Source organism: Mugil cephalus, chromosome 11 (assembly GCF_022458985.1).
Source record: "Mugil cephalus isolate CIBA_MC_2020 chromosome 11, CIBA_Mcephalus_1.1, whole genome shotgun sequence".
NCBI lineage: Eukaryota > Metazoa > Chordata > Actinopteri > Mugiliformes > Mugilidae > Mugil > Mugil cephalus.
The window spans coordinates 19,127,668-19,149,906 of NC_061780.1; the positions used below are offsets into that span (position 1 = coordinate 19,127,668).

Here is a 22,239-nt window from a genome sequence, read left to right on the forward strand (position 1 = left end):
GACTTGTAGAGTTTCAGTGAAGATGTTTCGCCACTTGTAGCTTCCTCAGTTCTAAGACACCGGAAGGGATTTGTAATTTGTGGGCATTGCCATTAACACAATCTCATTAAAGTTTGCAAAAATAAAAAATTCAGCCCTTTGAATTCAGAGTCACAATCTGTCAAATAAATGATCAACTATGGTCCAGTGTGGTCACATACATTTCAGCTTTTGTCATTATCTGGAAACCTGGAGCCTAAACCTGCTGTATTTCTGTTCTTGCCTGGTCTCTCTGGATCATGACATCCCAGTACAATGCACGTTGCGCTGATCTTGGTGGAAATCTGCCTTCAGAATTCTGTGGCACACAAGGAAAATTGTGTCCTCCAGCTATATAACACTGAGCGAGAGGCAGTGTTCACACTCAGGAGGTTGGCTAACACAGAGAGGCCATTATTACTCACCTGCAGAGCTACAGTCAATAGAATCACAGGTTAACTTAACCCAAATGTCAGATTGATCTGACTACTATTATGAAGATCTTTAAAAGCATCCAGTGTGAACACATTTCCAGGGTATACATACACTTACTCACTGATTCATTTGAGTTTAACACCATCCCATTCATACACTTACAATTAGCCAGCTGCACTGTTGGTTACCACAGCTGTATAGCTAACAATATAATCAAATCAGGACATGAACAGGCTCTATGAAATCCAGTATTTTCTATTTGTTTTCTTGATTGCTGTGTGCAAAGTCACAAGGACATAAAGTTCTCCAAATACGATGTATGGTTGTGTCCTTCAACCATCAGTAATGTTAGCATTTAATCATGCTTTCTGTCAGATTGGCCTTGAGAATCAGGTCTGTGCGGACAAATATTCAGATGGACAGACTGGACAGAAAGCAAGAAAACTTGTGCAACACTTTAAAAGAGGATTTTAATCACGGTACATAGGCTTACCTCAGTATCTGGTTGTAGTATCTGGTTGTTCCAGCAGAGGGCCTCAGTGAAACAAGTCAGGCTGCTGCTCTGGGGTCACATGATGGCATATTTTCAGTGTCCACGGACTTTCATCAGAATCCCCTTTAAGACACCCAGTTGAAGACAACACACGTTATTTAGACAACATGGGATAAGTACACGAAGCTTTCACGAAGCTTTAAGGCACAATTTCAACGTTAAGGAACTCAGAAGTCTGTCTGGTTTATTCGTGGTTGCTAATCGGGGATAGATATTTGGCTTTTTTTCCCCTTTTTTTTCCAGTTTTTGTTGTTGTGGTTGCAGTTCTTGTTGTTTTTGTGTGCTTGGAATCTGCAAATGTCATTTGCACGAGTGACATTTAAAGCTCGAGTACTGAATTCGCCTCAGCCCCGATTTCAGCACCATGGAGAGCCATCTGATTCTGAGAGCTGTTCAATAGACTCTGTTTTCCTTCATGCAAATCACTGTACACGCGGACCTGTGTTATGCCAGTCCTACATGTTACGGATTTTAGCTGTCATGGTCACAGTGTGAGCTCTGACATGGCCGCGTCAAAATGTGATACTTCAGATATTACAGTAAAACTGGTGGACGAATTGTGTCGCAATCCGTTTAAATATTTCTAAATAGAAACACAGAAATGCACCTGAACGAGTCTAAGATTTATAAATGGCTTCCTCGGATGATGAAACACGACACCACATCACTTACATTTGCTGTCAGTACAACATATAGTTGAATTATTTTCCTATATGTGTGTTGAGGGGCTTCGGCGGTTAAGTAACGCCCCGCGCGTTATGCAACACCCCCCGGGGATGGCAGGCTCACTGTGCGCGCACCGTCAGGTCTCGCTTCTCGTCCAATCGAGTGTGTCATCAGTCTGCACTCGGCTCTCCTCCACCCGACATCCACGGAGCAGATCGGAGACTGGCACCGCCAACAGAGGAACGAGCCCTTTGTGCTTCACCGCCTGACGCGCGTCCTTCTGACAAAAATCATCACCACCACCACCACCATCATCAAGCTTCCAGGCAGGTGTTTGTGCAACAATCTGATTTATACAAAATATCCATATTACTGTTCATTCAATCGCGGGGGTTGGGAGCATAGGCGGGTTGTTTACAAGTTGTTTACAGGCGATTTTATTATTTATCTATGTAGAAATCATCTGCGCAAATGCGCAGGGCGCTGCTGGGGGAACTCAGGCAAGATTGGGGTTGAGAGTTGGATGTTTACGTCGCCACACTTCGCATGTTTTTATTCTGAAGGCACGAAAACAGTCTGTATGGGGGCGTCAAATGGAGATGGGGAATAGATACAACGCAGTGAAAATGTATATTAAGCTGTTCTGATATAGTGATAGTGTGAGGAGTTGCCGTTTTTGTCTAAGGGACAGCAGATCATAAGTCTCTGTATAGTCAAGGAACATGGCTTTAAAGTGTGATGTGGAAAACAAAGGGAGGCATGTAAACATGTGGCAGGGTGTATGGGTTCCCTCACTGGGGCAGTAGTTCTGAGAGATGGCTCAAATAGCTGAGGTTCTTTCAAATTTAAGCCAAAGAGAACCAAATGATCACCACAGTAAGGAATATACGGTGAATTTGGTATTGGCTACAGAAAGCTTGAGGGTGAAAGTGAAAGAGAGCCCTCGGATTATGACATCATGCAATGATGACGCAGTCTGCTGACCTTAAAGATGCTGTTCTGAAGTATAATCTTTCAGTTTTTCCCAGAATAGGTGATAACACAGGCTGGCACACCCTCCACACCTGGATGACGTGTGAGTCTGTGTCTGTCACCTATTCTGAAATTCCCCTGTCTGTGATTTAGAAGTTCATCAGCATTCGCCTTCTGTGGAATTAAACATCTGAACATCTATTAATGATCACATCATCAGTGTAAATGTAAGGGCTGCGTCATGGGGCCCGTGTCCATGATCAGCATTAGAAAGCACATACTCTGGGATGGATTAAGGGAATTATTATCGACGCCCACTTCATGCTGTTTTAAAAAGCAGACCATCTGGATGAGGGACACTGAGCTTGAGTAGAGGCTTAGAGTCTTGTTTACCAGGGTCCCAATGACAGCCTTCGTTTCCTAGTGTTACAAACTAGATCAGTGCCCTGCTCACTAGTTTATGTTTGGATAAATATTTTTGGAGAGATTATGGATCATGTGTGGAGGCATTAGGCAGGGTTGTTTGTTGCTTACGAAAGCCAAAAATCCTGTGTTTGCAACTTCGATCGGGATTAGCCTCTTACTCAGCAGGTGGCCAATCAAATTTGTCTGGAGTCAAGTAGAGAGCCAAATGTATCATTCTGCCTTGCAGATCTTACACAGGGTTTCAGGTTGCGAGCTGATATTTCTGATCAGCATATTCCTTCCAGGCACCAGAACAAACAACGGGAGACGACTCCGCAACAGAATGATTTGGCTTCAGGATGACACGCAGTCTATTAATTCACAACCGTGGTGCTGAAGGAGCCCGGGGGGTAATGATGCTAATATTGTCCATTTAGAAGCAGCTGCAGCTGTGTACGTAGGGCTGGAGTCGATAGGAATGTCATTACCTTTGTAGATATTTAGTCACATTCCATGTATTTGACTTGCATGGAAATCTGTCTTGCAGGTACTGAGAGATTTCCCTCGAATCTGCAAATCTCAACATGACAAATCACTATTTAAAAACCGAGTTTCACAGCAGTTCGGGCAATTTCTGTTGAGATAGTTGAGTCAGTAGCGACTGCCAGCACTGCCCTCCCTAGAGTCACAAGGCTGGCAGGGCTAAAAGCCTAAGCATCCCTCTCTCCTCTCAACCACACCCCGTTTGATGGAATAATCACTTATCTCATCTGCTCAGCTCTTATTTCATTCCATCCACACCATTTACCTTAACCCTGTTTTCCTCACCCATAGTTTGTTTTCTTTGTTTTATAAAATGCTCTGTTTCACAAGTGCCTAGCAGTGGACTGGAATTATACAAAGCAAGGCAGTAGCATTTGGTTTTGCGTATGACTCTCCCTTAACAAAACATGTTCTCAAGGACTGGCTGTTCATTCAGTCTGGGGGAAAAAAAACAAAAGCTGAATGGTAACACCCACGCATCACCTTGGAACATTCTCGATAGGTTTCTCAGAGGGAAAGGATGAGCGGCAGAAGCCCACACTCCGTACAGATTTATTCATAATTGGTTCCATCCAGCTCGAGTCCTTCTTGCATATTTTTCGTCTTTCACCCCCGGTTGCTATGACTGTTGCTAGGGCACGGCTGTGGCTGCTCGGCCTTGCCTGGTGCCTTTAATCTGATTCTGCCATGCTGGCGTGCCAGGCTGCACGCCGCCAGCACGATGATAGCGTGGATGCCCGAAAACAAAAATGAAACTGTAGGAGAGGGGGCACGTCTAATTTTGGGTCAGATAAACGGAGGGTGGAGTCTGAATCCCACGACTCTCTGATCTATTTTAGCAATGCTCCTTGGGCCTTGGTGGTTTGAAAAGGAGGATTTGAAAGTCTGGGGTCCTCATAAATGGATATGAGTCTTAATATTAGGTCAGCAAGTGGTGATATTAGTCTTTTATTTAATGAAAGACTGTTTGGGGAACATGATCAAGGCAGGACTGACAAGACAACAATCTAGATTAAAAAAAAAGAAAGAAAAAAGGTACAGTCAGGATGTGGGAATGGAAGACAGGTTCGGATTCACTGATGCAAGAGCAGCACGGAGGCCTTGGGGTCAGTTACGTCATCTGTAATGCGAAAATAGAAAAAAAAGAACATGTACCCTCTTATGCAATTGACCCCCTTAGGAGAAGACGCTGAGAGGCAATCAACAGGCAAGAGGAAGTGAAGTGACTGCATGCATTTTATTCAAGCATGATAGAAGATCTGTATTATTTATTTAGCTCGAGAAGCATCAATAAAAAATGTTTCTTTCTTGTTTAAGTGTTCCAGTGCAAAAAAGTTCAGTGTCAGGATCATGTTTTTGTTCATAGCTGTACCTACAGCCTCTCAAATCTGCACACTGTACAAATCACAGGTAGTTCTATCACTTAGTTTCAGATTCAAATAACACGATATCTACTTAGTGCGGTAGTTGTCATGATCCCCAGAAGTTGAATCCTAATATTATTATCCCGTGACTTTTCCCTTAGTTACATAAATCTTGACACATATTACGTAGATTGCCGTGAGGACATGGTACAGATAATGAACGAGCCTTGAGGATCAATTTTACTAATCACCTGGATTTTTCTTGTAGTGCCACCACCGCCAGTTTACTATCATACAGACATTTATAGTTCCCAGATGATGCATCATAATACTTTGGTGACTTTTCTCCAACACCGCCAAGTATTTTCCTAATTTAAAAATGTCCATTCCTTGCATTAATTCAGGTTCCCAGGAAGATAATTTGTGAAAAACTTAATCTTCTGGCACTTCATCTAGCCCTATCAAAATTTGTATTTATAGGCAGTAGCTTACCTGTAATCAGCCCTGTCTGCCTTCATCGTTGCCTTACAAATACCAGAATGTGAGCATGGAAAATAGATTTTAAACATATACCTGCTTACATCAGTGCACTAGTGTTACCTCTGTGAGTATGTAAGCATAGGACTGCTAGGACTGAGCTCCACTGTGACCTTGCTGCCAGCATAGCTATAGACTCTCTTTCTATGTAATTTCTCCCTCTTTATTTGCTCTTTAATTTGGTTTGGATTGACATAAATCTGCTTATTTTTAGCATTCTTTCTACTATTATTATTATTATTTTTTTGAGGTCATAAATTCAGTCATTGCCAGCTGCGTGCGTCATGTGCCATCTGTACCAGGCAGGATGTGTGTGTGAGTGTGTGTGAGTGTGTGTGAGTGTGCGTTGTGTGGTATTTAGTGACGCAGCATGAGTTCAGACGGAGTGCTCTTGTCTGTAAACGGTTTCATGTTCAAATGCTCAAAAAACAACAACAAAAACACATGGTTCAGAGGATAAAAAAACTCAACTGTTTGTTTGTTTTTTTTGTCTTATTTTCCACTGATTAGGGCAGAACGTTGTGTGAAGCACAATGGGACCGTTCCAAGAATATGAGGTGAGTCTTAAAATTGGTGCTGGGCACATTTTGGAATGTTGATTTAGATTTTCTTTTGCAACAATATGGCAAAGACAAAAATGGGTCATGTCAATGTTTCATGAATTATAGATTAAAAGAAAGTTTAGGTATATTTTACAGCACTGCATCCCTGCCCCCCTGCTGTGACAAACACTGCTCTGTACAGGAAAAGAAATCACCGGAGAAAGGAAGCCCCCGCAGCCGCATCCCGCGTTTGGTCCTCCATCCGTTCCGGCCGAAGGACAAGGGATCGCCTCTGTCTGATTCCCCCTTTTCAGAGGAGGAGGGCAAGGAGTGTGACATGAGCTCGGACCACTCCAAGAGAACCATCAGCACCAACAGCTTTTGCTCTGGTAAGTCGTTCAGGTCCAATCCAAGAATAGCTGGGTTGAAACGTCACATATGTCCCTCGGATGCTCTGAGCAACCAGCAACAACCAGGCTGTCAGACTTGTGTTATGGTGCCCCTGTTGGCTGGTTGAACAGAAAAGCCATGGTGTATGTGCGATGAATGCCTTTAAATCTTTAATTCAGCAAGTAAGGAAAGATTATGCAAGCCGGGGCAAAACTCCAGCCATGTATATTTTATGTTAGCTGAACAAATAGACTACAGTTCAAAAAGTGCATATGTCTGAACACAAAACACGCAACAAAGCGTTGTGAAAGCCGTTGTGCTATCTAAAAAAAAATAGCAACTAACTCCAAGAGCTGAACCTTGAGCTCTGATTGACTGCTTGTGTTCGCTGCCTGCCCTGCGCTACCTGTTCCCGGCTATTACTGTCTGTGTGCCTGTCTACAATAGATGACACCGGCTGCCCCACTAGTCAGTCTGTGTCCCCCTCCAAAACCCCGTCAGGCTCGGAGCAGAGCGCCCACGGATCGCCCGTCGTCCCCGAGCGCAAGGCCAAAGTGAAGCGGGTGAGGGTGATGGCCGAGTGGAGCGGCGAGACACGAAGCGCGCCGAGGCACAAGAGGGAGCTGAGGTCGGCCTTGAAAGCCAGAGGTAAAGGAGAATACAGAGATAAAAAAAAAAAATACGATCCTGTTTCTCAATGGAACCTAATTTAGGCCTTCACTATTAAGTTCTTATCCCGTGTCTATTGTTGGTGTACATTAAATATGGATGCTTTTCTATACACTGATGTCTATACAGCACATTGTATATACTGCATGTACTTGTGCATTCCCCATAGGCCAAAGTACAATAACAACGTATTTGTCACATGTCAGCAGCTAACAGATTTCCAGACATGAACAAACACTGGCAGGGTCGCAGCTGCTTGCCTAAAAGGGGAATAATAACTGGGGTCCAGTGTCACCTGTGCTCTGCTAACATATTTCAGAAACACTGCACAGTCTTGATCTCCAAATTGAATATCCTCTATTTGAATCAAGGGGAAAGAGGGGGAAAATGCTAGATCCCGAGTCAGAGAGTAAGAAAACTCATTGGCCGAGGGAATGGCCCGGGAGCTTAACCAATTAGGCTGATTAGAAGGAGGCCACTACACTGATTGAATGTGCACAGGCTCTCAGTTGACACACCACGTGGTGGAGGATCACTTATCTTTGAGTCGTTTTATATGTCACAGTCATCACTGGACCCACCGCTATGGTTTTGTTTGATGGAAAAAGATGCTTCTCAGGTACGACTTTAAATGGAGTTCAACAACTGTGGCCGAGGTTGTTCGCAAAGTGTTCGTCTTGCAACATTTAAGCAGATTTTGTAACACAGCATTTGCAAATTGCTGACAGTCAACAGTATTTGTGATCACATGAAGTGGTTTGTCTTCCCATTAGTTGGGGGAGGTCACTCACCCAAAAAGATTGACTGAAATTCTCCTTAAAGAAAGTCCTGCTTGACTCTGCATTTGAAACTCTCCTTGAACAGGATGAGGAATCTTCTTGATGGATGGATGGATCTGTAAAACAGTTCACATTAGTTTCATTTGATGGTTTTTGCATTGATATATTAAACTTTTAACAATGTTCTCATATCGGGAAAATGCTAATTTTCATCAGTTTGAGAATTTGAATTTAGAGATTTTATTAATGTTTAAAGGAAAACGGCTATCTGACTTGGTACCAATTAATAATTAAATCAGCCATTTCTAATGAATACATTCCTGCAAATCTCTAAGATCAAACATTGGACGACTCCTGCTTTTTTTGCATGGCTAACTACATTTAGCAGGATTTGAGCAGTTTTGACTTCATTTAACATTTTTTCGTTATAAAAAAATTAAGTTTTTTTTCATAGCAGCAGACTCCGAAAGCAAGCGGAATGGAACAACGAGCGGGTAACGACAAACTTGTCTATTAAAACCACTAAAACCTTCAACTGCAGTAGTGACATTTGGCACGAAACAGTAGCGCAAGTTGAAAAGACACAAAGTCAGAAGTCTGTCTAAAGTCTGCTGACATCAAAGCTTGCCAACAGACTATATTAGTCACAGTGGGATAGTGGTCAGGCCAAGAAGCAAGAGTGTTTTTATTTCTAGGTTTTTGTTTAAAGAATACTTTTATATCATCTTTTTCAAAAGCTGTGTTTTGAGTCTGGCTAGCATGCCAACACGTTGACGTTTCTGCCCTGCAGGTAGCGAGGCAGACTTCAGCTCCTCCAGCAGCACAGGCAGCCTAAAGACCAGGGAGAGCCACGCTTCCCATTCGGCTGGAAAGAAGGGTCCTTCACGCAGGTACAGTGGTGTTAAACAAAATTTATATAGCACTAAGGTACTGCATTAGAGCACAAATTTGAGGTACTTGAACTTTTCTTTATTGTGTTAATTTTTTCCAGATGCAGCTAAAAAATAAATTAATAAATATCTGACACAAAACTACTCAAAAACGAAATCTATATATTTTTCTTTGAGTAGTACTTTGACAACCCATTGCTTTCCATGGAAGGCAACATTAGCCTAAGCAATGCAGTCGAAGCGTAGAAACCATACAGCGACTAAGTGCAGCAGTCAACCTCAACAATTACTCATATCTAGTTCTTACGAAGCCATTTCATGATGTAGTTGTCCGCTGATTGGCAAATGCAGCACTCTTCTACTCTGCAGAAAGAGGCAGCTCAAAGAGCTGCACCAAACACTGCTTATCATGTGAAGACAGACTAATGACAATACAACAGGCATTTTCCTATTTGCAGAAGGAGAGCACATTCAGCCTTGGGAGGAGTAAATGCACTTCGGTTTTTCAGCATTTCCGAGCATTCCAGTTACTCATAAATGAAGAAGTAAAATAAGAAAGATCTGGAGAAAAAGTTCAAAACCCCAATTTGTGCATCAGAATTTCTCATACTTACTTACATCCAAAGTGTTCATTCAGTGTAGTTTTCCGTGATGACCCCTTCGGTTATTTATTCATATTTTAATTTTCTTTTATCAAGTCGCGGCACTCACATCCGATCACTGCCAGTGTTCAAACCAGCCGGGAGCCCGACAGCCAACCGTGATGCAGAGCTCTACGCTCCCTGCCGGACTCCTCCCAGAGTCGCGTCTTCAACCAACAGCAGCAGCTGCCACTCCAGTCCCACCTCCAGGTACCAAACGCAGATTTTATGCCACGTTTCAAGAATGGTCATCGAGAACAAGGATTGATCTGATCAGCTGACCTCCTGGTCTTATATCTTCATTTCTCCATTTGGGTTTTAATCTGTTTTGAGGGAGTCCAGAATGTAATAAAATTTTAAGGGAAGCAAGTACATTTTTTTGGAGACTAAAAGATTTGGCCTTTAGCTGTGTCAAAACAACCACATATGAGTGGGTGGCTGGATTATGCTCAGACTGTTCCGGTTTATTTCCCCTCTTGCAGCTGGCTGGGATTATATCGGTCATGATTTGGCTGTAGCTGGGATTAATGAGGATTTAATACAGCAAATGTCGGAATATGGAACCCAGACAGTGACCCTGCCGACTGGAGCCAAATCGTAACTCAATTTGAGTGAGTGCACCTCACTTTTCAGGAAAAAAAAAAATGGGGTCCTACATTTTTCAAACGCAACCGAATTGCCTGCAGCGCAGAAGAGACCAGGCTGTGTATTTCTTGGAAGGTTTACCTCAGCTTTATGTCTGTTGGCAGCGCATAAGATTTAACTCCAGCAGTATTTTAAAAAAAAAAAAAAAAAAAAAAAAAAAACGTGCATTCAGTCCTTTGGGCAATAGCTATAATATATGTTGGATATGTACAGCTTCCATAAATGCATTATCATCCTCCATATTTTGTCACTTTAAGACACCCCGCTTTCCTCTGCCTGGCTAAGAGTCATATGGCAGTTATTCCTCTCACATGCCACCTCCTCCTGGGCTGTTTCTATTTCTGGCAGGGAGGCAGAGTGGTCGCTTCAAAGCCTCACGAATCCCAGGTTGCTAGGATATTGTGCTAGTGGAAGAGAGGGGCTTAAATGCTGCTTTGCATATTGCCCAAATCCACCCACTCATTCTCTACATAATAAACAAACGGGAATCCTTTTTATCAATTCTCCGAACGTGATAAAGCTCTGATCACAGGACTTGCAGAGGACATCTGAATGCCAGTGCAGTTGGCTACAGATTCTGGTTTTCCCATAAGGTCATTTCTGTCCTTGCCAACTCTGGTTGTATTCAGATAAACCAGCATTTTGGGTTTTTAAGTCTCTAGCCTGCATGCCAGTAATCCTGTGTCACACAGTAATTCCAGGCTTCGGGGAGCATGTGCTCCGACGGCACACTCTCAGCCAGACTAATTACCTTCTTCAGAAATCGCTTTTGCTTTTAAGCGTCAAATTGGTTTGTTTTCTGCTGTTTGTATCAAAATGTCAAATGGTTGAGGAATGATGGATGATCAGTTCTGAAGGGGAGTTAAGTTGACCTTCCACTGGACTCATCATTGTCTCTGTGCCCAACAGAAGAGCGAGTCTGGGCCGCTACCACTCCTGCGGAGACAACCATGGCATCAGGCCTCCGAATCCCGAGCAGTACCTCACCCCTCTGCAGCAGAAGGAAGTGGCCATTAGACACCTGAAGACCAAACTGATGGAGTCTGAGAACAGAGTTTGTGAAAGGTTAGCAACACAGTAGCTCCTGAGATTGACTCTCCATCTGTTTATGGTTTTAAGACGGGTAGATAATGGTTATATCAGGGGAAAATGTGATACAGCAGTGGCTCTGACGTAATGCCCGCATGCACCAACTCAGCTCAACCGTTAACATCTTGTAAAGTGTAACCCGACTATTATGTAAGGTTTATAAAAAGTACAACACTGAGGATGTTTCTAGCAAGACATTTTCTCATATGACAAATGAGGCATCTTACTTGAAGAGCAAATTGGGACTTGCATGTTAAGTTATGAAGCTACAGCCAGTTAAATCAGCACACAGAGGAATCATTGGCAAACAACTAGTCAAATATCTACTCTGTTCCACAGAATGTGTGTTGGACATGGGTGTCATTACATTTGGGCAGAGCCTAGCAAGTTTTTACTGTTTGTGGTATACTAAAGTCACCAGTTTTGGCTGTAGCTTCATATCAGATCTGTAGACATGAATGTGGCATTTCTTTTCTTTTGACTAAACATGAAACTGAATAAGTGAGTGTTCCGAAACGGTGAACTTTTAAGTAACTCTGGACATTTTCATTCTGATTCATTAGAGAGACGGAGATTGAAGAGCTTAAGGGTCAGCTTAGCAGAATGAGGGAAGACTGGATTGAAGAGGAGTGTCATCGGGTGGAGGCTCAGTTGTCCCTCAAAGAGGCTCGTAAAGAGATCAAACAGCTACGTCAGGTGGTGGAAACCATGAAAAGCAGCCTGATGGAGAAGGATAAAGGGATACAGAAGTACTTCATCGACATAAACATTCAAAACAGGAAGCTGGAGTCCCTGTTGCAAAGCATGGAGCTCGCCCAAAGTGGTGCCAACCTCCAGGAGGAAAACACCTTGGACTTTATCTGCGACAGCCCTGACAGCCATGGAAAAAAGATGGTGGGGGAGGAAGAGGGTGGGATGGAGCTGGGAGACCAAGGAGCGGAGGCAATGGCTGACAGCGGGCTGCTAGCAAACGATGAGATGGCCAACAGTGCGGACATTTTGGAGCAGGTGTTCATGTCCACTGCCGTGGATTTCAGTCAGGACTCAAATGGCAAGCTGAGGGCTGGTGCAGAATCTGGGCTTGGGGTGTCTGCACTGTCAGAGGGACAGCTAATTGATCAGTCTACTGCACTCCCACCATCTTCACCAATCACCGTTCCCACCACCATCACGATCTCACGCACGCCTTCCCAGCAGAGCACAGAAGATAAAGAGATCCAGACCGACATAAGTCCATTGACTCCGGATCTCCAGGCTGTGTTACTTCAGCTGTTAAAGTTCCATGGCGCTACATCAGGGGATGCTTCTCTGTCAGCCCCAAGCAATCTTCTGGTATCCCCAAACATATCCACATGCACGACTACTAGTCAGCCTACCACCTCACTTTCAGATCCCAGCATGCTTCCAGAGAACCCGGACAACTCCGATTCTGGCACATACTGCTCTGAGCCTGTGGAGAGTCGAAGGTTTATGAAGGAGCTGGACTTTGACGTTGGTGAGGAGGAACGTTGCCTGTCCCCGGGACTGGATGTGGTCGGCAAGCGTTATTGGAGCAACAGCTTCCTGGTGGATTTGGTGGCAGTAGCAGCCCCAGTGTTACCCACGGTGGCCTGGCTCTACTCGCGCCACGGTGTGGATGGAAGCTCTCCGGTGTACAATATCGCTGCTCTAATCAGGGGTTGCTGCATCATGGGATTGCACTCTCTTCGTCATGTCGCTCACGCACCTGATGCGTAATGGCTTCCGCATGCAAACACCCAACTCTAAACTAAAAGCACTTAAGCATATTTGTGAGATCTGTTCTTGTTTGACACTTGATATCAATGCAGTTACTTTGGTTCCAACACTGTTGTTTTGCACTGTACAGTTACCATGAGTTGAAGCTAATCAAATGGTGACATGTAAGGGATTATGTGTAACATGGTTTATTTATTTTATTTATCATTTACGTGTATAAGCAGATCATCTGGGTAGATGGTTATGTGTTATCATTGTCTTTTGGTGTCCCTAATTTTTGTGTTTAAAAGATAAAAAAAAAAGTTCTTTATGTTGGGATGAGAGATTGTTCAGAGATGGAGGACTGAATGCTATGTTTCTGTTTGATGGGTTCTGAAATAGTTCAAAAATGAATCTTAAACCTTCAGCCAAAGCTTTAATGTGAGTTCACTGTTTTGTGGAGTGTGTGTATACATATATTTTCCTCCCTGGGATTAGAGCTTTACTTGGTACAGCCTGTGTATTGTTCATAGATGTAAATTAATGCTTCAAAGCAACCAACACTTGTTATGTGCCTGAGCAATGTGCAATACTGGCGGTTTACATCAAATGTCCTTGTATCTTTATTATTAAAGCATGATAATTCTGACCATATGTTTGGACTCTTTATATTGCTGACATGACGGTTTGCTATAAAATTATTTTGCAGGCTTTTGACAACCCGGCTTTATGTAGGGGCTGGTTTAGAAAAGACTGGGAGCGTTTCATTTAAGTTGCTCACGTAACTAAAAGGGAGAAAAAGTCTGAACCCAAGTTCAACCAAGGCTCGCGTTCTCTCATGACGGCTCGTCTTGCGTAAAAGCTTTCTCAGCCAGTGTTTTCAGGCGTCCCTTGGGTTGTGGAGCTGACAATGCAGAGTGCATTAGATCCACTTTACTGGGATCTCTCAGAAGCTGTAAAATGCTGCCTGTGCCCGCATGCAAAGTCTACGACGAAAGCTTCCAATGTCGCCTTAAGACTTTACATAACATCTGCACATATTGAAAGTGAAAATTAAAGAACAAGCTGATTAAGTCTAAATGAACTTCCATTCAGCCTCTTTACTATGACGACTACATTTTCACTTTGCCATATGGTGCTGTCTCTTCAGTTGCATAACCGTGACCCATTACTTCATAATGCATCAGAATGATTCATTGGATGCTGTAATCCCCGCACAAGTCCATGAATGCTAGATGAATTACTGGACAGTCCGAAGACGCACAAGTCTTGTAAACTCGCATGTGATTCCGCAACCACACGGCTTGTTCTCTTTCTGAAGACCGATGACGTGCATGATCCCGTTTGAAAGTGGGTCAGTCTCTTAGAGGTTTTGGCAAGCAGGCAGCGTCCCCAGGCAGATAGAAGCTACATCATTATGATGGGGGTCAAATGAATGATGTCAATCCAGCTTACAATGTGAGGAGGTATATACAGTGCTACTTTTCTGTTTTGAGTCATTTCTGAACAAAACTCAAAACATCAAATTATTATTCCTTGTCTACTTTCAAGACATGGAAGTAGACAAAGAGAATCCATTCAAATAAGTGAAGCAGAAATATACTTGTGCATTGGTTTATTGAAGAAAATTCATCATTTATACATTTCTGTGAGGTGCAAAAGTGACTGAACCCTTGTTTTCAGTATGTGGTGTTACTCCCTTGTGTAGCAATAACTAAACATTTCCAGTAACTGCTGATCAGCTGTTTACAGCAGCATAGAGAAATATTAGTCCATTCCTTAGTACAGAACTGCTTCAGTTCTGAGATGTTGGTGGGTTTCCTTTCATGAACTGCTTGCCTCAGGTCCTCCTACGACATCAGGATTTTGCCATTTCAAAACATTCATGTTGCTCTTCAAGCATACTTTTGTAGAACGACTTGTGTTCTTAGCATCGTTGTCCTGCAGATGTCCTGACATTTGGTATAATTCAGAATTCATTAGTCCATGGCAAGCAGTCTTGGCCCGGATGCATCACAACAGGCCCAAACGAGGACATACAGTACCCACATGTTTTACTGATGGTGTGGGGCTTTGATGCTGAAATGCTGTGTTGTTTCATCTCCAGACATGTCATTTAGACCAAACTGTTCGACTTTGATCTGATCTGTCCTCAAAACATTTCCCAATAGTCTTCAATAGGCTTGTCCACATGATGTTTGGCTGCAGACGGACAGAAAAGCTCTTTTTGGAGAGCAGCGACTTCATCCATGCAATCTGCTGTGCACGCCATGGTTGTTCAGCGTTCTTCTGATGGTGGATTCGTGAACATGAACATTAGCCAGAGAGAGAGAGACCTTTGGTTGCGTAGAAGTTACTCTGGGTTCTCTTGTGACTATTATGTGTCTTGCTTTTGCAGTGATTTGTATTGGTCCACCGCTCCTATAGAGGATAACAATTAAATCTTAAATCTCCTCCATTTGTTCACAATCGTTCTGATTGTGGATCTACAGATTTCAAACTCTTGATGGTTTTATAACATTTAACAGCCTAATGAACAACAACCCTTTTTTTTTTTGACTCTTGTAAGACTTGTGTAAAAATCCACATTTTTTGGTAAAAATGTAGAAAATCTTGTGGGTGCAAAACTTTTCAGCGGCACTGTAAATTAGGGGTTTTGTGAAGGACAGGAGGTTTGGGTTAATGCTTAAGGCAAGGCTAATATAAATATTAGCAGAAATAGGATATACCATATTCACCATGTTTTTAGTATATTAGCATGCAAGGATTTGCACTAGGACAAACACTACACATGATGAAAATGTCATTAGTTTTGCATGTGGGTGGTCATAAAAAAAAACTGGAGGAAGTATTATTACAGTTCTCTATGAATGGGTTGTACAAAATTCCAAGGCAACACATCCAACACCTTGTGTATTAAAAGTAAAGATATATTGGAACCAATGAAGTCAATCTTAAATTCTAAGATGAACACACACTGACTGGCACTACCATCCACTGACCCACACTACTAGCATGGCTTATCAACAAACTATAAGTTGCAACTTGCACCTGTAATGTTGCCTTTACCACAGTGGTTGCAGGTAGTGTTCTACAAATTAGATATCGGGCAGCCAAAAGTTATTCATCTGTAGAGGTATGAATCCAAGCATTTTATTAAAAACCTGTGTGGAACCTGTGGACTATTACAACAGGTACACAATCTGCCAAATCTGGACTGAGCTTGTAGACTCATTACACCATGTACTGTCTTTGTTTGTGCTCAAACATTACAGTGGGGAAAAGGGGAAAAAATCTGGAAAAAGTAAAAAGTGAAGTGAAAAATGAAAAAGAAAACAACAGTAACACCAACAGAACATCAAGCTGTTTTCAGTGAAAAAAAAACTGAGGGAATGAGCACTTCCAAAGAAAACACATCCACAAAGAAAGTTTGCTGAAGAATGAAATTCCCTTGAAATAAACATCTGCTCTCAATTAAACCTGGCCATGCACTAATCAACATCATATTTATCACTTTATCATCAGAGTTTTAACTGAATCAGCACATGGGAGTATATCAATGATTCATTCGAGAAATATTAACCCAGCCATGTCACACTACTTGCAAAGCTTTTCTAATTGTAACACTAAGTACAGAAATTTTCTTCCCTCGACTTGCATCAAATCAGTTTCTCCACCTGCCAAAGTTTCCATGGCAACAGTGACCAGTAACTCCATTTCATAACTCCATTTTAGTCAAAACCATCACCCCCAGCCGTTAGCTTTACGTTTTCAGAAGAGCAAGGTAGCAAAAATGTATTTTTTTTTTTGTTTTTGGTGAGCTGTGTTTTATAGAGGCGGCATCTGTGCAGTGAGCATACTATTTAATAGCAAAGATCAAGACCTCTACCCCAACACTCAAAAAATGAATGAATTGATGACTGGATATTTTCCTCCGATATTAAAAGCTGAAAAAATGAGGACAATGAACGGCGGACCAGTAGCCATGAGATTACCATAGGAACCCACAGCTAGTGTTCATAGTTGGGCAAGATTCTAGTCTATGGTAATTTATCCATACTCGGTTTGAAATACTCCAACCTTTCTTCTAATGCAGATTTCCAGTGTATAAGGGCTGTACAGCACAGGAAGATCACGTAAATATTAAGCAACATTAATTAGAAAAAAAGACCATGAAAAACATAAATATAAAAACACAATAATCGAGCAAACCGAGGGATGTCACTGGCATACAGTGATGCATTAAATAATTTACACTCCTTTGTCCTGTGAGGTCATAAAAAGACAAAGATAAGGAATTGTACTCCCTATTTGAGATTCAAAAGGTAGCACAGGTACCATTTTATTTACAAATGTTCCTGGGGAAAAAATAATAAAACTGAGTATTTTTCTATGCTACCTAACACATTGAATTAGAATGTAAATGGTACTTCACAGCTGCTTCCAACCTTTAACCTAAGATGGACTGGATTGTATGAACTAGTTTGAAGACCAAAAATGATATTGCCACGAGTAGTGAGTATCTGTCCTTGAGTCTGACGCACTGCACACTGCTGTAGCTGGAAATCTGACTAAAATGGCTGCTGGTTGAAACAGAAGGAGAAGGAGGACAGATTGCTAACAGATAAATAGCGTACAGTGATAATCCTGGTTGGTGTGACGACGTTACAGACAGAGTAATGATCGAGCTAGTGTCTTAGTGCCCCCACCTCAATCCCTTCGGCTCAAAACTGAGCATTTCTAAAATGTTACGAGAGCTTCACAGCAATCTTCTGCTCCTTCTTCATCATCCTCTGAGCCTCTTTCTCGATCTTTTTCCTTTGCTGCTCCATGGAACGCTTCTCTCTCTCAGCCATCTTCTGTTGTCTGTTAAAAATGGGCAAGACAAACACATGATTGTAAGCAATGTCACTACAGAGCCTGTCAGCACAAGCTAGGTCAGCTGGGACTGGGGGAGAACATCCTGCTCCTTGTGCCGCTGGTGTTGTAATACTGGTGTACAGCGTCACCTGCTGGCCATGAAGAGAATCAACACTTCTAATGCAGAAATTGCAATCAAAAGGTTACTCAGAGAAAGCAGGTTAAATGTGTAACTATAGAATGCCTACATATGCACTGCTTTTAGGCATTTATGTAGGCATTCTATAAAGCAAACGTCAGTAAGAAAATATCCATCCACCTTGAAAAATAAGTTTCCAAAGTCTGAATTTTAGTCAGTGGAAACCAATGTCTTATCATTTATTTATTCTTTCGTCAAGAATATCTGGACAAAAGGATTTCTTATTTATGTGACACTTAATATTGCCATCAATGAGCCAGTCCTAATGCATTAATGCAAATATTCAGAGATCTCAAAATAATCTGGACTGCTTTATGTGAGCTTGCGTGGTTAAAATGTGTGTTTAGTATTGAGTTTCTCCTGCATTGTCCGTGCAGCAGTCTGATAACTGGTTGGTCCAGCTGATGAACTAAAATGTACTTTATATACTGAAGGCACACAGGCATTCTTACCTGAGCACCTCCTCTGCCTCCCAAGCAGCGTCGGACTCATCCTCCCAGGCGTTTGTGTCTTCCTGCCAGTTGTCCATTTCTCCCAGTTCGGCCTGTTCCAGTGAATGGTTTTGGATTATATCCACAGTCAGTTTTTTTTTTTTTTTACTAAAAGAGCTACACTTCATGAATCAGGACAAAACTGAAGTCATATATTTATATACATTACTATATACTATGACATTTAATTTCACCAGAATTTTGAGTTGGACCAACAGAATAAGTAAAACGGTTTAGATGCAGTTTCCTGAAGGCTCATTCTCTCATCTCGACAGACAATGTGTTCTTAGATTCAAATCTTGCCTCCTGCAGCTTTAAAAAATTCTTTAAACTTAAACAAGTAATACAACAAGTTAGAAACACTCACAGATATTAATATATTTAAAAACAGGTTCAATGTTGCAAGGAATCTATAAACAGTACATAATGAGGAGTCAAATGACAGTACACAATTTAAAACTATATAGTTCAACAGTATTATTTGCTGTATTCCTCTACAGTAGGAAGTCTACCTTATCCAAAACATTTCAGACAACAAAAACTCTGCCTGTCTGACGCTTTAGAGACTACAAATGCAACTCACCGAGGGTGGACTGAATGTCATCATATCCTGAGATGCTGCCAGTCTGCTGGAGAATCCTGCTGAGCCATCAGGCACCAGATAGTTCAAAGGTTCCCTTTTCTTCAGCACAATCTTAAATGTGGAAACCACAGAAAAAGGAGAGGATTTAAACTAAACCTCTTCACGTTGAATTACTGCTTAGCGATTACTAGAACAGACAGTGTGAGGACAAGAGCAGGTCAATCAGTCGGCTGATGTTCATGTAAGGCTGAAGATGTGGTTACTGACATTTTATTTGCGTTTCGTCTAACCTGACACGTTGAAATCTACTCAATCCAGTTCTTTATTTTTAAAAATGTACCAGTACCTACAGAACAGAACCAATACAGAGCACGTCTATGTCAATTCTGACACCTGTTAAGAATTTAATGAAACAAACAATAAAACTACAAGTGTAATGGTTTTAAATTCTTAGGTTATGATTGCGATATTCTTTACTTACATTTTCTTACGTCAGAATGCAATGTGGCTACATTGTTTTAGCAGAGTAAACACAAAGAGTTTTTCCTCATTCACTTTATGCTCCACTATTACAGCCTAAGTATCTTTTGGTTGAAAGGGAGAGCATTTTAATATATTTGGGACCTTGGGACCATAAACTAACTGCACTAATACATACAGTAAATGTATAAAACAAGAGATTAACAGTATTAATTAATACTGAGTGTAATTCAGTGACAAGAATGGGATTTGGTACGATACTTGGTCTTCAACTGATGAATAGTATGTAAATTAGCATTTAATAAATTATGGAGTGTACTTTCCGTGAGCCCTAAATGATGTAGGTCTTTATTTGCATGTAGAACACAGCACTGAGATCTGACCATGAGTCGTCACCCGAGTTGCCTGTGCATCAACCAAGATGCATGGTAACGCCATAATGAAGAAGGCTTCTGTTAAACAGTGCTACTCTAATCTCAGTCAGTGCGTTTACATGCAGAGCTTAATCGAGCTATGCTCAAAATTCGACTTTCTGACTACAGCCCTTGTCTCAGTTTACATGCAGCGCAAGAAAATCGAATAACTGTTCTCCTCCTCCACAATAGGCGGCGATACGTGTCTTTTCAGCGGGGCAATACCACTTTAATACGGCCGATTTCCGGTTGACCTATTACGCGATATAATAAACAAGACTCGTTCATGCGGCAGACCGGCATTTCAAACAACGACCAGACGTACATTTTTTTAATCTCATACGTAATGCTGCGCTACTTCTGGTGCAGGTAAGATCTGCGCCATCTCTCCGACGGTTCTTCTAGCGGCTCCGTTTCTCTTCTTCTTCTTCTGCGATCGCCTTTCTTGGATGTTTTTTTTTCCGGGGTCACACGCCAACGCAGCAGTTGTGGAGCATGTGCACACGCATTGTTCAATGAAAACTCTGATTCACTGTACACATGCCGGAGAAAATCGAATTCCAGTTCGCATTATCTGGGTGTCTCAAACGGATAATGAGAACTTTGACAATTTTAATCAGAGTAACGTGTTTACATGCATTTAAGTTCTCCTGTTATAGTCCGATTAAAGCAATAATTTGTTTTTTTCTCGTGCATGTAAACGTAATGAGTGTCTGAGCAAAGTTAGGACAGGCACATCAAAGGACGTTGTCAATACTGAAATCATTCAACATTTTAATACAGAGAGCTTCACAAATCATTACCATTGCAGACATGTGATGACCACCTTGCTGCATCGGTTGTGGACATACCTTCTGTGTTTTCCTGATAGTGGGAGCCATGTCTTTGAAGTAGTCGGGCTCTTCGTCTACATCATTGGGTGAAGGGGAAACGTTTCCGTTGCCGCCTTCAATCTTAATACTTGTAGGAGCGTCTTCATCCCAAGAACTCCATTCTTCAATTTCTGGTTGTGCGGACTAGACAACAAAATAATGCTTTAACTCAACTATACAGAGTGAAATCTCACAGCAGAGCACAATCAACATTATTACACTACTTATATCTTTAGGGTAGATACTGATGACTGATGTAACACCAACCTGTTTTGGTACTGATGATGAAAAATCCACTGTTGTTGGAAGGGTTATTTGATCACCACTGAGCTTGCGGCCCCTTCCACTTCTGTATTTGGAAAAAAAAAGTCAAAAGGAAGTAATAGATCAGCATAAAAAGCAACAACACACTGGTCCAACACACTATGGTAAGGTCACATGTCTTTCGCGTGCAGGGAATGTACCACCATCCAAGGTTTGAGCATAATATACTTCCACATGTTAGAACATGTTCAGCATAAATGTGAAGAGATCTAATTCTAGAGTGAAATGCTTAAAATAAAGAAAATCACACAGAGGTTCTGTGTGTTAGGTGTTTTTCTACACATATTTGTTGTCTTCCAGAAAAGGAACGGCATGTACATGGGCGAGTGTACACTTTTAATGTAATGTATACATTTGGCCTTACCTGCATATCAACCTCTTGAAGAAAGATAGCAAGCTTGCAAGACATGTGCAGATCTTGAATAGACGAAATTGAGTGATGGCCATGACGAAAATAAGCTGGTGGAAAGCAAAGGGGAGAAGTTATAAATTTCCAAGAGTGAATATAGGTTGTGTTGCTGCACCATGATGTGCAGTAAAGCAACACCATGCTACAGAGAACAGTAAAAATGACATGTCATTAATAAGTGTGCTGGCGTAGATGAATATTATGTAACAACAACTGTTCGGACTATCTATAATCTGGAGATCTGTGACACACACCTCGTATTTTAATATTATGTGCTTTTCGCCACAGAAGAGGAACGAGCTACGGCTAACGTTGGATGACACGAGTTCAAGCAGTATTTCATTAACACAACACAACTAATACCTAAGCCTTCACGCTTGACTTTGCACGAATTAACTATACAAACAATACATGCTCACCTTGCAGGATGTCAAAATACCGTATGCAGGCCAACTGCTTTCTCCGTGAGTGGCAAAAGAACCAAGTTCATTTATTTGCTAACCGTTGCTTGCTAGCTTAGCCTACAGAAATTCATGTTATTTCTGAACCCGTCAATACTCTTTCCGGGACGACACATAGGCAGGTACAAATGTTACCGGTTTCATGTCAAAACCATGCACGTAACAGCTTTACAACCCTATTCGGTTTCATAACAAAACTCCTAAATTTATGTCGTCGCTCGTCTCTGTACCGTGGCTGCCATCTTTGAATTGGGAGGAGCAGGAAGTGCCAACGTGATCCTGCTGCATTCAGG

The 22,239-nt window shown here is 41.9% G+C and overlaps 2 protein-coding genes across 7 annotated transcripts; one reads left to right on the plus strand and one right to left on the minus strand.

Annotated features, from left to right (window-relative positions):
- The first annotated feature begins 1,840 nt into the window (after positions 1–1,840).
- Positions 1,841–13,503, plus strand: sybu (syntabulin (syntaxin-interacting)). Of its 6 annotated transcripts, none has more exons than XM_047599129.1 (8): positions 1,841–2,002; positions 6,004–6,050; positions 6,238–6,424; positions 6,873–7,073; positions 8,664–8,763; positions 9,462–9,614; positions 10,959–11,114; positions 11,702–13,503. In XM_047599129.1, exons 2-8 carry the CDS (start codon positions 6,027–6,029, stop codon positions 12,873–12,875), a joined length of 1,995 nt encoding a protein of 664 aa, XP_047455085.1. In that variant the 5' UTR covers positions 1,841–2,002; positions 6,004–6,026; the 3' UTR covers positions 12,876–13,503. The 6 variants fall into 6 exon arrangements, with proteins under 6 accessions (XP_047455085.1, XP_047455084.1, XP_047455087.1 ...); XM_047599128.1 differs by having other exon boundaries at positions 1,855–1,998; XM_047599131.1 differs by having other exon boundaries at positions 1,855–1,998; positions 6,927–7,073.
- A 2,482-nt stretch (positions 13,504–15,985) lies between these two features.
- Positions 15,986–22,224, minus strand: ebag9 (estrogen receptor binding site associated antigen 9). Its single transcript, XM_047598466.1, has 7 exons — positions 21,905–22,224; positions 21,441–21,535; positions 21,020–21,101; positions 20,732–20,896; positions 18,988–19,098; positions 18,366–18,457; positions 15,986–17,720 (listed from the first exon to the last, which is right to left on the minus strand). The coding sequence occupies exons 2-7, from the start codon at positions 21,521–21,523 to the stop codon at positions 17,603–17,605; spliced, it is 651 nt and encodes a 216-aa protein (XP_047454422.1). The 5' UTR covers positions 21,524–21,535; positions 21,905–22,224; the 3' UTR covers positions 15,986–17,602.
- Between the last annotated feature and the right edge of the window lie 15 nt (positions 22,225–22,239).

What these genes read in the sequence shown, in the direction of transcription:
- sybu (XM_047599129.1), top strand. Translation starts at nt 6,027, where the DNA reads ATGGGACCGTTCCAAGAATATGAG. An exon ending in GACCGTTCCAAGAATATGAG is followed by an intron (nt 6,051 to 6,237) that starts GTGAGTCTTAAA and finishes TGCTCTGTACAG; the next exon opens with GAAAAGAAATCACCGGAGAA. An exon ending in AAGAAGGGTCCTTCACGCAG is followed by an intron (nt 8,764 to 9,461) that starts GTACAGTGGTGT and finishes TCTTTTATCAAG; the next exon opens with TCGCGGCACTCACATCCGAT.
- ebag9 (XM_047598466.1), bottom strand. Translation starts at nt 21,523, where the DNA reads ATGGCCATCACTCAATTTCGTCTATTCAAGATCTGCACATGTCTTGCA. An exon ending in TTCAAGAGGTTGATATGCAG is followed by an intron (nt 21,102 to 21,440) that starts GTAAGGCCAAAT and finishes TTCCAAATACAG; the next exon opens with AAGTGGAAGGGGCCGCAAGC. An exon ending in CATCATCAGTACCAAAACAG is followed by an intron (nt 20,897 to 21,019) that starts GTTGGTGTTACA and finishes TTTGTTGTCTAG; the next exon opens with TCCGCACAACCAGAAATTGA.